At 33.0% G+C, this 16,972-nt stretch overlaps 1 protein-coding gene across 1 annotated transcript; it reads left to right on the forward strand.

Moving 5' to 3' along the window:
• The first annotated feature begins 527 nt into the window (after positions 1 to 527).
• On the forward strand, positions 528 to 15,331 carry LOC140431842 (probable multidrug resistance-associated protein lethal(2)03659). Its single transcript, XM_072519720.1, has 2 exons — positions 528 to 746; positions 14,283 to 15,331. The coding sequence occupies exons 1-2, from the start codon at positions 548 to 550 to the stop codon at positions 15,245 to 15,247; spliced, it is 1,164 nt and encodes a 387-aa protein (XP_072375821.1). The 5' UTR covers positions 528 to 547; the 3' UTR covers positions 15,248 to 15,331.
• The last annotated feature ends 1,641 nt before the right edge of the window (positions 15,332 to 16,972 follow it).

Raw genomic sequence — 16,972 nt, forward strand, 5'->3', positions numbered from 1 at the left:
AGAGAGAGAGTTAAAGCATGGAGAAGAGTTGCCAGAGACAGGGGCGAATGGAAGATTGTTCTGAAGAAGGCTTTGGCTCATAACGAGCTGTAATGCCACTAATGATGATGATTTCATCCTACCAGGATTCATCAGAGCGACTGGTATAGAAGCTATAAAAAGTGAAATCAAATCTTTGATGGAAAATTACTTTTTACTTTGGTGATTTATTCTCAGATGTCGCTATATCGTTCATATTGAAGCCATTTTATTGTTGCTTCTTTTGACGGAAAAGATTTGATTTCACTTTTAGAGCTTCTGTACCAGTCGCTCTGATGAATCCTAGTAGGATGAAATACGTATAAGCAAATATACTGATGCACTAAACTTTATTTAATTTTAAAAATATTATTTAAATTTAAAAAATAAATAAAACATAGTATAAAGCATCGCGCTAGTCTAATGTACCGCCTACTGGAACATATATTTTTTATTTTTTTTTAGTTAAAGGTTATGCAAAATTAACATCAACAATTAATTTCAGCTCTTGGTTTTGCATCTTCAGTCAATGGAGGAAGCAACGGTGGGAAAGATCGTAAATATTTTAGCTGATGATTTAGATAGGATTGTTCAGTACACAACAAGTTTGGGATATTTGATATTAACACCACTACAAGTACTAACATTATATGCTAGTATGTGGTATTTACTGGGTACAACGGCATTTAGTGGTGCTTTATTCTTTACTATCCTGTTACCAATCATGAGTAAGTAGTGATATAAATATATTTTTAAATTCTCGAATAATAGTTTTAGATTATAAAGGACTACTTACAGATGGGACCCAGGAGAATTTAAGCAAAGACAGAGCTGGTAAACTTGCTAAAAGAAAATCGGCAATAAAATACTTCGTTCTAAAACCAGCTTGACGTGTGCTCTGGAAAAGGACCCAAAAAGTAGCATCCAATATATATTTTGCCATGTGTTTGATCAGGTACATTTTCCCAGTAAGGGTTATGTTGCCTTCGGATCCAGGCTTTTTTCCAGTCGCGAACGATGCTTTTTGGCACTGTCAAGGTCGGCTCTGGCGCGAATTATTTTGTAGCTGATGATCTTCTGTCAAGTTTATCAGCCCTTTTATTGCTGTATATGTCCTGGTGACCTGAAACCCATATTAGTGTGACACTAGTCTAAAGTCCACCTTAGTTCTTATGACTGCCTCCATCCAAAAACAACGGAATCCCTACTGTAAAAATAATACCGATCAAATACATGGATTGGACAAACATGCGCTAATACTGCTAAAGTATTGCGGAAAACAAGCAGTTGTCAGTTCAAAATAATAACAAGCTTTCTTATTGGACACGCGTGGGTCACATTATGTCTGTATACAAAGAGGAGACTTTTGCAAACTCTGTAGCATGGAACCTAAAACAGTCAATTATATTTTGCATGACTGTAAGGCTCTAAATTGTAGGCGTTTTAACTAACAAATGACTTCAAAAATATATGGTACCCGTCCACTATATCTGTACAAGCTGGAGCAGGATTCTAGTGTACTGTAATGGGTCTCTTTAGTAAATGAAAGATGTGCAATAAGTCAATTGTCTACATTAATACCTGTTTATAATATGGCTTTTAGATAAAATAAGCTTATGGACCGAAGTACCTTAGTACCGAACGTAGTTACAATAGAACCGTTTTTGCTCCAATTTACTATTTTTTTTATGGAAGCTGTCAGTTTTAAAACAGTGATACTGCAACGAATTAATTTATTGTACATCTTGCATGCCTTACTGATACCCATTCCAGGATGGATGCTTCTTCGTACCAGCTTATACAGGTCTAATGGATGGGTACCATATATTTTTGGAGTCACTCGATGGTCTCCAAAAAGTGTTTTCCATCTGTGATCTAATGCCTCGCACTTATGCAAGGTTCGTTCTCTGCTACAGTCTACAGTTTACGTGTCCATGCAACAGTTATATTGTATGCAGGTATTTATTGACTAACACATAAGTCCAATAAGAAATTTTTTTATTATTCTGAGCTGACTCCTACTTGTTTTCCTCATTACTAAAGCATTTTTAGCACACGTCCATCCAATATACATTTTGTCATTTGTTTAATCGGGTACATTTTTCCAGTAAGGGTTATATTGCCTTCGGATCCAGGCTTTTTCCAAGTCGCGAACGATGCTTTTTGGCACTCTTAAGGCCGGCTCTGGAGCGAATTATTTTGTAGCTGATGATCTTCTGTCAAGTTTATCAGCCCTTTCATTGCTGTATATGTCCTGGTGACCTAAAACCCATATTATTGTGACACTAGATCAAAGTCGACCTTAGAGCTTATGAGTGCCTCCATGGCTACTTGGCTATCTGTACATATATTGATCCGCTTCAGTTTGAAAGCCCTCACGTTAATTTCACTTATGCCCTCCAAGATTGTAAAAATATCTGCTTGAAATATAGACGTATATTGTCGTACGGCCGTAGCGTCCTCCTGGTTTTCAGGGGTTTCTGGACAATATTATCTTAGTGGAATATAAATGTTCAAATGTTCACCACTACCAATTATTCCTGCGCCCGATACTTCTGCAATTTTAGACCCGTCTGTGTAGCAAGTATAACTCTGGAGTCTTGGTCGAGTGTTTTGTCTACCCCCTCCCTCTTGTGCGCTGAAATCCATTTGAAAAGGTACTTTAAGCCTATATATGTATACCATGTGGTCAGGAATCATTGTTCAGTCAATATTACCAATTTCGTATATGGTGTTACTATCTTCTGACCTAACCGGTAAGTTACTTAGGTTTTTTTTTGCAGTCTACAATATACCATTCTCGTATCACTTTTATAATTATATGTAAAGGAGGGAGATTCAGTAGGTCCTTCGTAGCTGATGGTGTGGCCCTTATTATAATAGCCCATATGATCTCAAGTTAAGCAAGTTTTTGCACGTTGCTTAGTTTGAGAGTGGCACTTTTTTGTTGCACTTTTGTCCACCATATTACTGATGCATATGTAATTGTTGGTTTTGCCCCATGATATAAATCCAATATAACATGTCTAGTTGATTATTTTTTTTTTCATTTTATTTTTAAGTTTGGGTCAAACTAATTACAATTTGAGAAGGATTATTTTAAAGACGCTCTCATTTGAATTTGTTTAAGAAAGTAATGTACGGTCATATTCATAATCCAGTTGGATCCGTGAAAAAATGCTAACACTTTTAACTTAATTACGCCCAGAACTAATTTATTAAGAAAATGAAAACTCAAGCACTGTATACTTATAATACGTATTTGAAGCTATAAAATAATCTAGACACAGAATAAACCTAAAGGACAGTGTGGTTTGGTACAATTTCGAAAAATTTTAAATTCAAGAATAATCGACATGCCACAACTTTAGTCACAGCCTGTTGTATTCTATCTCTAAATGTGCAATTTGGTGATTGAAAAATTGCATTTAAATATATTTTTTTAATTTGGTTGATTTTTCTGTTGATCTTGTTATCAATTTTTCGGACTGCATATATCTCCAACCACTCCCATTTGTGGGAGTAGGAAATTGTGCTTTCGTGATGATTGTAATATTATTAATTTTTAGTCCAAATTATTGCATTTAGCTTCCTTGAATTATCTTTTATATTATTTCTGTGATATTTGTAAAGCACCTGATCTATTGATTTCTAATTCCCTACATTTTTGAAATTTGGCGTGACCGTCTAATAGTAGCTATTTCAAATGCTTTTATTTTCTCTTTTTTTGTTTCTATTTATTGTTTTGTAAGTTGTTCTGCATATATAGTGGAATCTGTCAATTTTGTGATCAATGTCTGCAACTTTCTCGAAACTTGTAGGGGAAAGGGGGGATAGTGACCGCCTAAGCATTTTGGTTTATTTATACTGCTACATAACTTTAAAAATTATACTGTTAACATAAATAAAACAACTTCAAACCTTAGTACTTCAAACTCTACGAAAAATTTTTAAACAGAACAAAAAAACGGTTTTTCACACTTCTGCTGGTGTTCATATTTACCTGCTGCCGAGGGGTAAAAGTGGGCACGGTCACTATTACCCCCATTTCAAAAGTAATTAAATGCAGAAATCGCAAATGTTAATTTTGTCTTCGAAACTGCTACAGTCTTTGTGTGCCCACTGGCCGCAAGTGCTGCATTGGATTCAGAGTTCTCTGTTTTTACCGAATTCGCCACAAATTGTGCAAATGTCTTCGTTAACGTCCCTATCACGGTCATCGTCATCATCCTCATCTTCAGATGATATATCTTTTGTGATCTTCTGTGTTCTTATACAATTTTTTTTTGGAACTATTCGCGGAGGACTGGATTCTTCGATGCCTATTTTTCGTTTGGTTCCTTTGCTGGTTTTATTCCCCATTTGCTCTTTCTTCTTCCGCTGTTTTTCTTCTAGAAGTAACTTTATTGGTGTTGATGTCATTATTTCAGATAAACAAAAGATACTTTAAACTTTTTGTCATGTAAAATCCACAAAGAAAATAAATTCCTGCAGCTGGCTGTATACCATGTATCACAAAAAAAGGTTTAATCTTTGTATGTAGGTATATTTAAATATACCTACATACAAAGAATAAACCTTTTTTTTGTTATGTGTCGAACTTTCTTTATTCCCCTTAATTTTCTTATTATTCTTCTCCTTATCTAATCCACTTTTTTTCTCTTGGTCTAGTGTCTTTTTATCTTTTCCTTGTATAAAAATTCACCTGAAGTCTTCATCGGTAAAATTTTCAGGATTATATGGAAATATTCCTGTATTCTCAAAACCTTTAATGGCTTTACTGGTGTACGCGACTGTATAAATTTTTAAATATTTCAACTATTTCAAATGTCTTGATACGCTCATGAGGATGACTTCGAAGATAGTTGCCACATTCAATGCTATACGCTGATTTTAACGATCAGTAAAAAGCTATATCCAGCGGTTGAAGTCGATGCGATGTGTGCGGGATAATAATTCCTCGTTCTTTACATAAATTATATCTCTCTAAAATACAGTGGCTACTGTGATTGTTGACGATTAAGAAAACTGGATCCTCCTTTGAAGGTTTTACAACACTGTAAAAATGCTGGAGCCATTTGAGAAATATTTGCTCATTTATCCACCCATTATCTGAACATCTTAAGGTGCCTTTTTCATTACTGAAGGTTGGCTATAACTACAACAAATTGCTCTCTATCTTGAGCTGTTCTTAGTATCGAATGTGTGTCCATGCCTGTCCAGTCTCTTACATTCTTCAACCAGGAGCATTCTCTTCTTCCTTCCACTTTCCCTTCCATTATAAGTTGTAGGAAGTTGTATTTTTCTCCTCTGTAAATATGTCCGAGATAACTCGTTTTTCTGTTTTTTACAATATTTAGTAGTTCTCTCTCAGTACTCATTCTTCTTAGCACCTCGTTGTTGGTCACGTGCTCTGTCCAAGAGATCTTCTGCATCCTTCGAAAAACCCACATCTCAGAGGCTTTTATACGCCTCATGTTTGTAATTCCGAGAGTCCATGTTTCCACTCCATATAGCAATATGGACTAAATAAACGTTTTTCCAAATTGGTATTGGATATCCAACGATAACGTAGAGTTTATTAGGAATTTTTTCATTCGTTGAAATGCATACCTAGCATATTCTATACGAGCACGTATTTCGACCTCGTGGTCAAGATCGTTTGTTATACTGTTATTGTTGTAGACTGCACCAGGTGGCCCATTTTTCTTTAACTCTGGTTTCATCCTGTTGCGAGCATAAATAAACAAAGGTGGAATATATGTTCCTGAGGCACTTATGCAGCACATAATAGTTGTTGTGTGACCTCTTTCTGCGCTTGTAATAAAGCTGACTCTCTTTTGTCCCTTTTCAGCGAGGGAGGTATTTTTCCGGGGTTTAGGACGCTTGCCTGTCTCGTCTGCATTATATATTTTGGATGCCGAAAATTTATATTTATCTAATATGGATTTTAAATTAGAGAAAAATAGGTTTATTTCAGTTTTGTTAAAAGCAGATATGCGGTTAATACTTGTCGCTTCCGGTTTTCTTAATCGAATAGTCGGATTTATTTAAAGAAAGCCGTCAAGTAACTCTCTTCAAGCAATTTCTTTGTCTTTGGAAAATGGATGATGTAAATTTTTATCTTCAGCGTATTTATCGGCACATTTTTTTATTTATGTGGGAGTTATCCTATAAACATGTTTTGATAACTTTATGACCTGCTTTGTCAAAACTTCTTCTTCTTTGGTAAATACAGAATTAGGACCTAAAGAAGCAGCTGTTGTATAATTTCTCTTTAGTCGCAGTTGAATTGCAGATCTGGGAATTGCAAAACTTCTTGCAACTTCACGATGCTTCTGCCATTATTAACTGCATTTATTAGCCCAGTCTGGTTAAAAAAGTTCGAAATTTTTTTCGCAGATATTTGAATCTTTTAAGACATAGGTGGGGTTCTTAGATGACGAATAGATGAAAAAGTACTTGTATTTTACCTTGCGTTTTTTTAAACCATAATTTATGGTTACAATTTGATTTTTTTTTCTATAAATCTTTTTCCTTATATTTTACATAAACAATATTTATATCATTTTTTTATATCAAAAATATCTTTATTTTCCCGTTTTCTAAATTAAAATTGATAAATAATTTACGGAGATATTTGCAAAAAAGCAGTTTTTTTGCAGTAATTTCTAAATTTTATTAATTTTTTTATTAACAAAATAAAATATTATTAATACATTTAAACATCGAGGAATTACCGTCTTTTAAATTTGTGCAAAATTTCCCCCCGATCGGTCAAATAGTTTAAAAGTTATTTATTTATCCCTGAGGCTAAATATTTAAACTATTGAACTTGCTTTATTAATGATGCTAGACACATTTAGCAAATTTCATAGGATTCTCTAAGACTTAAAATATCTAAAAAGAAACGTTTAAAAAAGGGGTTTTTACTTATAAACAATTGTAATAACTTCTTTATTTTTTAAGCTACAGACTTGTACGTACAACCATTGGATAGCTAGTAAAAAAACTCACATTTAAAAAAAACTTTCTACGACCAATAGGAACAAAGTTAGGGACTATTTTTAAAAAAATCATATCTCCATTGTTTATAAACATTAAGAAGTAAAATTTGCACAAATTTTATATTGAAACTTATAGCTATAAAATTCATCCAATTTTTCAAGACTTACAGCCCTTAGAAACGAAGGTATTTATACTTTCGAAAGATAGACATAGGAAAGTAGAGGGAATACAGCTCCGTTTTTTATTTTCGAGATCGGAACTTCAAATTGAAACACGTAGGAAAAATTTACATTATCTCGGCTTCCATTGCAGCCATAAGCCTCTTTTTTTTAATCTGGGGTAGCTCGTCGGAATATAAACAACTACATAGTTTTTACTGACCGGGAAATATGGGAAACCTCGGAAAAATTGAGTCCATTTGAATTTCACCGTAAAAACTTACTTTTTTTATAATTTGGCTGGAATAGTCTGTCGCAGTATTAATAATGATGACATAATGTTCACCCCCCTCCCCCACCCCCCATAAATCTCGGCAAATCAACATAATCATAATTAATATAAGGAAAATAATGATATAATGTATAAAAAATTACCTGAAATTTAATTTATAAAATATATAAGTATTATTACATGACTGGTATAAAGTGAAAAAAAAATATATGTTGATTTTCCGGGATTCCTGACGTCGTATATTTTGGTCATTGTCGTATATTGTCCGTCTCATTAAGTTGATTAGTCTGTGATCTTTGAATTTTGCTGCTCTTTGTGACGTAGGGATAAATTTTTCGTGGGTAAGTTATTATTAGGAAGCTTCAGTCTATTATCCCTAAAGAGGGACGAAGCATAGTCTGTCCAGATTATAGCTGGTTTTTGTTGAGTATATGCGTAGTCTATTTGATCATTTTTCAGGTGAGTGTTTCATTTCTTTAACCTTTTTATGTAAACCAAAATGTCGACCTCTTATCTTACGTCGGGTTTCCTTGCATTTGATATATTTTGTGCAATCTACGTTGCTTCATTAGATCAAGTATTTCTTCTGTCATTCACATGTTTTTGTGATTTCTTTTGGCTATAACCATCCTTACTTTCTTACTTTTTTACTTAGTTTACTAGTTTTTGCCGATAATCTGAATGACTTACAGATATTAACAAATCGCATAACAGAAGTCAGCAACAGATACGGACTAGCTCTTAACATAAAGAAAACCAAATTTATGACAATTAGTAAAAAACCAATACTAAACGCTCAACTTACAATCAACCAACAGGATATCGAAAGAGTCGAGCAATATACATATCTATGCACCAATTTAAATAGCCAATGGGACCACTCAACAAAAATTTAACAGCGAATAATAAAAGCAAAAGCAGCATTCGTTAGAATGAGAACCATTTTCAACAGTGGAGACATATCATTAAAAACAAAATGCCGTCTATTGAACTGCTACATATTCACAGTTCTGCTCTACGGAATGGAAGCGTGGACACTGACTGTTGCATCTATGAATCGGCTCAAAGCTTTCGAAATGTGGTGTTATAGGCGCATCCTACGTATATCCTGGGTTGACAGAGTTACTAATGTGGAGGTCCTACGTAGAATGGGAAAATAATTTGAAATTCTCATGACCGTCAAAACTAAAAAGTTGGAATATCTAGGACACGTAATGAGAAATCAAGAACGTTACGGCCTTCTCCAGCTGATTCTCCAGGGGAAGGTAAATGGTAAGAGAGGACCGGGAAGAAGACGCAATTCCTGGCTTCAGAATTTACGAAAGTGGTATAACACGACTACCACTGAACTGTTCCGCGCTGCAATAAACAAAGTAAAGATAGCCATGATGATCGCCAACATCAGGAACGGATAGGTACTTTAAGAAGAAGAAGACTTTCTTACTATAAAATTTCCTTGTTTTTTATTCCTAAAAATATCATTGATGTGCTTACTTTATATGGTTCTAAGCTGTTTATTTCTCGTTAATTTTCTCATACTCATTTATTTATTGTTAGCTGGTTTTTTATGTTTGTCAGTCGAAACCTTACCTTCGCTATTTGGGAGTTGTGACCAGACGAAATATTCGCACCAGATTAAGCGACCATTCTTTTTATATATTTTCGAAATCTTTTATTATTCAAGATGTAAATAATTTGATTCCGTATTATATGAACTGAAACCACATATTGGATATAACGAAGTCATTTTCTTCACAAAAATTAAACAGTAACTCTCGTCTCTTATTTTTATTACCCAAACCGCATCACCACATGTAACGTTACCTTCTTTAGCATTAAAATCGCTCATCATGATAATCTGATGATTTCCTTGTGACATTTCGTGCTTTATTTACGTCTTTACGTAAATTCCCAGTGGTTAGCTATATACCATAGTTAAAAAAAATACAATGAAGTAAAAACTTTCATTTGTAAAATGGTATAAAGTTTTTATTTAAATTTTTTTAAATTATCCAAAATGGATTTATAAAGTTTTAGAACGTTTTTGATCCTATCAGATTATTATCAGTGAAAAACCTACAAATAAGTATAATCACTTAACCTTTAAACCGTATCCATATTTAAACTTACACTTTCACTACCCTAGGGTACACTAGTACCCCATTAAAAAATAAGTCAAAAAGTAATGTTTGAATGAATTTATGAAAACAACTTTTAATACAAATAATATAACTAACAAATTTTAAAAACTTTGTAAATTTTGCTGTTTCTCAAAATATTCTAGACAAACTTTAATTTGATGTTCTGCGCTGATGAATTTTTTGCACACATTGCTCCTCGTTCGTCTCTTACGGTCTCGGGATTACACGCATAAACTGCATCTACCTGAATTTGCATGAGTTTCTTCTTGAATTTCATTAGGTCCACTTTTCTTCAAAATACCCTTGATAGCTTTAAGAAGATATACTGGTAAAGTTGGCTAAGCCAATCTTTTTCTCATATAAGGCTGCATGAGTTACAAAGCTAAAGTTTTCAAGTAGAGCCGCCTGTGCGATTCACTCTCCTAAGCCCGTAAAACATGAGAGACTAACAACAGGTTCTCCTTTTGTGTTATTGTAGAACTGTATTATGAGCGATTGAACCACTACCTCATGCATGCTGGATAGCAATATAACAGTTTTTTAGTTTTAGATTGTGTAGGACAATAGGAAAGAAAACTAGTGTAACGTCCCGTCAGAAACTTTGGGTGCCAATGGGTAACAATATAACTACCCCCGAAAGTCGGGGCAATGTAGAACAATAATACTCACGACTTTCTTTTGGAGCCAATGGTTAGGCCTTGTTTATATTAGTCTCTCATGTGTGATGCCATATCACTTATGTCATATGCAGTATGCAGAAGCAAATATGAAAAATGAGTTTAGCTGCGACCAATAAACCAAGATATTGACTAATCATATTTATTGTACGTAAATAACTATAAATATTAAAAATTTTAATATTAAATTAAAATTAAACAAAATCACAAAGCAACTCTTTCTATTAATATCAAATAGAAAATCTTTTTATTTATAAAGCTCGGTGGTATTTCAGTTTTATTCACTTTCATAGTACCTAAAATTGTTACCTAATGTTTTGTTAACAACTTTTGACCCTTCGGAATAAGAGTTAACCATTTATCAAATGTAAAGTTTGTGTTTGTCCCGTGGATGGGCTTGGTCATTTAAACTGAATAATATTCTGCAACGGGTATGCCTTCAGGAGTTGAACCTTTTCTAATGTAAACCTTGGCATTGTGTCCTGCGAAGCTCCATTTTAATTTGGCAGCATGTTCTCCTGCGTCTTTTACTTTCGTTTTTTTGTTTTTTTACTTTTCGTTTTTCGTTATTTGGCACGACCCCAGAATAGTGCCGGATTAATCGTGTTCCGGTTAAAACCTTAACCACCGTTCCAGCGTAGTGGTCTTGTCACTCAATGAACAACTAAAATCCTTATTACCAGTATATGGGAAATGAGTCAATACTCACAATCTTAAGTAGTTTCAAGGCTTACAATATTTGCCTTATCATCAGGCCCCAGTACGTTGTTATATGTATTAAAAACTAAAAGATGTCAGATACAGGAAAGCTCTATAAACTAAGGTATTTCTGAGAATCACCTTTCCCCTTAAGGAATACATTCACTCGCACTTCTGAATTTCAAGATAATCTTCAAATTTTACTGAATATCAAGATGTTATTATTTTTTATTTATATTATATATTTTGTCTCCAGCTGTTGTGTCAAGATGTATAAATTAATTAAATTAAATAAAAAATTTTTGGACGGCACAAACATTAAAACACAAACACAATATATTAAAATTAAAATTATAACAGTCTTTGTAGTGTCATATAAGTGACCTTACACTTATGCACTTATGCACTTGGGAACTTATGCACTAGTACCAAGAATGTTGATTGATTGAAATAAAACTGTAGGAAATTGGTAATTGTCCGTATCAGTGTGAACTGTTTTGTAAGCGATAATTATTAATGTAATTGATAATTGTGCAATTTGTCATTAAGTAAGTTATTGAGTTAAATAAAATTAGTTAAACCACGTTTTGCTTCAATTATTCTTTTGAAATCACAAAACAGTGTAGCAATATTAAGAAGATTTGGCAAAATATCGCAGCATTGTTTTAGTCCTTTGTTTGTTTTTATTGGTATTGTTTCGTTTGACTGTATTTTCATGGTGCTGTTCGTACTTATAATTATAATTTATTATTATTATTATTATTTAATCATATATTTATAATATATAATTTCTGTACATAATTTTGATTGTTTAAATATGTGGTTAATTCTCTGTTTTTTAATAATTTGTTTTATACTGAAAGCAAATATACTTACCTTTCTCACCTATATTGGCTTCCTTAATATTTTTTAATCTATTGTTAATAATTTTGGAGTATATTTTATAAATTCAATTCAATAATCTGAATCTCTATAGTTTCCATCATTGTTACGGTCCCCTTTTTTAAACAATGATATAACTTGTGCCGGTTTACGTTCCTGGTATTTTAAACACCAACCAACATTTATTTATTAGAGCAATCTTAAGTGTAACAATAGGCCTCCTGTATATAGTTTCCCTTATACAGATCACGACATTGTTTTATTGACCATACAACACAATGGAAATCGCTGTGACATGTTACACGTTTCCACCGCTATATTTATTTCACAGTAGGTACGAATTGTCGTAATTGTCACATTGACATTAAAAATTTCAAACGAAGTTTTGAAAGAATAAACAAATAATTAATAAAATGCCTATTACGTTGTATACAGTCCAAGAAAAAGTGCAACTTGTAACATTGTACTTTCAGGGTCATTTGATACGCGAAGTAATTGATTTATTTATTGTTGCCTTCGAAAATAGACCCCCACCAAGTTTTACAACAGTTAAAAATACCATTAAACATTTTCAAACTTCGGGATTGTGTAAACAGTTGTAAAAAGAGTCTTGAAGGTAATGAACCACGTGTTAGACCTGTCGATGAGGAGCGTCAAAACATAGATATTGATATTTGTGCTTTCGTGGAAGCTGGCGAACCCTGCAATAGTCTACAAATTGCTAGGGAAGTTAAAGTGAATGTTTGAACTGTCCAGCGAGTTCTCAAAAGAAATGGGTATCATTGTTTTGAGATACAACTAATACAAGAACTGTTTCCTGAAGATAACTTTAGGCGGATGGATTTCTAACCTAACGATTTTTTTTTTTGAGGTTTTCTCAAAGAAAACATTTATAGGCATCAGTTTGAAAGGGCCACAAACCTCGTCGAACTAAGGGCAAAAATACTTTATTTCTCTGAAAGCATTACACCAGCCCTACTCCAAAATATGAGGAGAAATCTATATGACAGATTTGGTTACTGTTTAGCACAAGGAGGTGGAATATTTGAGCCCTTAATTCACTAATCTGCTTTCCTAATTTTTTTTTGTTAGGTACATTTTACGAAGTTTGTAGGCTTTTAATTAGGTAGTATTTTTTATGTTTAAGTTTGGAAGAATTTTATTGTTTTTTTTTTATTTACAAGTACAAACGATTCTTATTCTGATGTTTTTTTTTTCTTTCTTGTATTGTTATAAGCTTTGTCAATAAAATTTGTACAATTTTCAGTGACAATAAAGCATATTACTTATTTACTTAATTATTTATGTGTTGCTATTAAGGCTAAAAAATAACCAAAAAATTAGTTTTAGAGCATTATAATAAATATACTCTAGAGATGGGATTGCAATAAATCTTAATTCCTATGGTCAACAAAACAATGTTGCTAATCTGTAGAGCTTTCTGTGTCTTCTTCTTCATGTTTCGCTCGAGATTGGAAATCATTCTGGCAATTATAATTTTGTTGGCTACGCGCCTAAATAGTTCAATTGAACTGCATCCAAACCATTCACGGAGATTGCGTAGCCACGAGATTTTACGTCTACCTACGCTGCTTCTGCCTTTAATTTTACCCTGCATTATATTCCTTAGTAGTTCGTATTTTTCACCTCTCATGATGTGCCCTAAGTATTCCAATTTCCTGATTTTTATGGAATTTAAAACTTCACATTGTTTTCCTAGTTGTTCGAGAACTTGTTCGTTTGTTTTGCGATCCATCCATTATATTTTCAAAATACGTCGGTAACACCACATTTCGAATGCTTCTACGTTTTTAATGTTGGATTTTTTAAGTGTCCAAGCTTCAACCCCATACAAAAGGGTAGAGAAAATATAACATCGAAGCATTCTTACACATTTCTGTGTATAAAGCTTTAGTACGCTTTATGTCAATCATTCAAAATTTCATGCACTTTAGATAGAAATCAATTAAATAGCTTTATAACCAATTTTAAAAGTACTTTTGGTGCATACTTTACCAACTCTGTAGGAATATTCATCCGCTCTGCTGCCTAATCATCTGTTACTTATTTTAATGAGTCTGTAAAATCTGATATTCTAAATATATTCTAACAGTATTTGTTCTGTTATTCCCAAATATCTCTTGATATATATTTTTGAGCCATTGGTACTCTGGTTGACCTTCAGTTAACAGTTTCTTATAATGTGATTCTCAGCCTTTCATATTTATCAGAGAAATATTTCCCATAAATCGTGTTACCGGTATTAACACCATTGGCTCATAAATAGTTACACACATATTGAAATACTTTATTTGATAAGGGCACATTGAGATGAAAATAGCTGTTGTGTTAATTATCATTTGAATCTACATTACAATTACAAACTATTAAAACAAGTCTTCTTTAGTTTTAGGAAGTAAAATTTCGTCAGTTTATCGTCTAAAAGCATCAAAAGTTGCAGATAGCAGGGTAAATATGATGAAAGAAATAATATCTGGAATCAAAGCAATTAAAATGTATGTATGGGAACTTTCATTTACCAAAATCATCGACGATTATAGAAAAGAGGAACTTCGAAATATATCTAAATATTTTTTGTTTCAAATAGGTTATTACCATTTTGCTGTTTTAAAATTGGCTAGCGCTATTTCAGTTCTAACAATGCTATATGTCAATGGAATACTATTGCCCGAAATAATATTCTCTTGCATTCAATTTCTGATAATATTGAAAAAAGGAGTATTGGCATTTATGCCCCCAGCAATGTTATTAGAGTTTGAAATTACTAATGTGTTTATTAGAATTTCAGAATTGTTGCTTATGAGTGAAATTGATATCGATAACAAAAATAATGCAGATGTGTCTGGTATTCAATTAAATCAAATTAAAGCATCTTGGTCTATAAAATCATCGTTTGTTATTTCATCGAATAAAATAAACATACCATCTGGATCACTTACTGTAATCATTGGGCCTGTCGGTTCTGGAAAATCCACTCTATTGCAATTACTTCTAGGGGAGCTTAAGTTATCTTCTGGTAAGATACAGATGAAAGGTTCAATATCTTACAGCGGGCAAGAAGCTTGGTTATTTACCTCTTCACTTAAAAATAACATCCTCTTTGGCAATACGTATGACTCTAATAAGTATCACCAAGTAGTAACTGCTTGTAGTTTATTGACTGATTTTTATCATTTAAATAATGGAGACTTAAGTTGTGTAGGCGAACAAGGCGTTCTATTAAGTGGGGGACAAAAAGCTCGAATAAATCTTGCCAGGGCGGTGTATAGAGATGCTGATATTTACCTTCTGGATGATCCATTGTCTGCTGTAGATTCAGAAGTAGGAAGAAGAATTTCGATGACTGTGTAAAAAATTATTTAAACTACAAAACTAGGTTATTAGTAACACACCACTTGCAGTATTTACAGGAGGCTGATCAAATTATTATTGTGAACAAGGTAAGATTGTTTTGATACCACATTGGAATTAATCTTAAAAAATAATTATAACACTGTTATTAAGATAATTTATTAGTATTTTATTAAATAGTTTATCCAAATTATTTATTTGCTATTATATTAGAGGGTGACCGGTTTCGGGGTTTACAATATATACTCCTACTCCATCACCAGTCCCAATGGTAGTATATTGAATCAGATCAACAACTCCTTAATCATATTTATTATTTACTTATATATCGCCTTATTATCATATTATTTACTTATTTATCTATAAGATCATCTTCCTCGCTGAAGTATCTATCCTCGGTTCGTAGTATCAAACTGTTGCAATAAAGTTAAAACCAGTATTTTTGGCTTTTCTTGATGACTGGCAGTATCCTTATTTTTTCTGCAACTATCGTTGTCAACGAGTACTTCATAACTTCGCGAACATCTTTAATCTTAAATATTTTTTGTCTAGCATAAAGAAGGAAGTATGTATATACTTTTATCCTACGACCTTTAAAAATTGTTAAATATTTCAACATGAGACATATTAAAAGTTACTTTTTCAAGACATCATCTTCAAATGTCATATCATTTTTTTAGTTAACCAGTTGTTAATATTGGCATCCTTCTAAAATGTTGTGGAAATTTTTCTGTTAATCACGAATGATAAATAATGATGTCCATAATGGTTAACTCATTTAATTAACTATACCATTTAGACAGGGTGGGTCATGAGGAACTGTACATACTCGTACCTTTTATGGAGGTCCCTATTGGAAATAAGAAATGACCATTTAAAAGTGTATTGTTTAATAACATACAAGGTGAGTTGGAATTTTGACCAAAATTTATTATCATCATAACTTTTGAATGGTCAGTTCGATATGTCTCATATTTTGGTTAAACTTTACACTAATACTTTCTCATCAACTGATTTATACTTAGTAACATTAAAAGTGTTACAACTTGAAGGAATAATTTCTTGAACTTAATTTTTTGGCAACATGGTAGATTTACATCAAGAATGAAACAATAACGTTGTCAAGAATTTTTATTAACATCATCATCAGTGGCATTACAGCTCGTTATGAGCCAAAGCCTTCTTCAAAACAATCTTTCATTCGCCCCTGTCTCTGGCAACTCTTCTCCATGCTTTAACTCCGATGGATTTTAGACTCTATACTATCTCTAGAACTCTATATTATCTTGATACCTAAGTTTTCGTGTTCCTCTGGCTCGTCTTCCCACTGGTCCTCTTCGGTCGAAAATTTTTCTGATCGTTGCATCTTCATCTTGCCTAATTACATGTCCTATCCATCAAAGGCGTGCTAATTTAATACATTTTACAACGTCAGGTTCCCCAAAACTTCTATATAACTCAAGGTTGTAGCGCCTACGCCACAAACCCTGTTCTTGGATTCCTCCATATATTTTCCTTAGAATTTTTCTCTCGAAACGTTTAAGCAATTCTTGATCGTTCTTTGTAAGTGACCACGTTTCAGACCCGTATGTTAACACTGGCCTTATTAGTGTTTTATATATGGTAACTTTTTCTGGGTAGTTTTGGGGCCATATGTTTCCTCAAGCCATAATAGCACTTACTGGCAAGCACTATTCTTCTTTTAATTTCTTCGCTGACATTATT

This window comes from Diabrotica undecimpunctata, unplaced genomic scaffold (assembly GCF_040954645.1).
Source record: "Diabrotica undecimpunctata isolate CICGRU unplaced genomic scaffold, icDiaUnde3 ctg00000844.1, whole genome shotgun sequence".
NCBI lineage: Eukaryota > Metazoa > Arthropoda > Insecta > Coleoptera > Chrysomelidae > Diabrotica > Diabrotica undecimpunctata.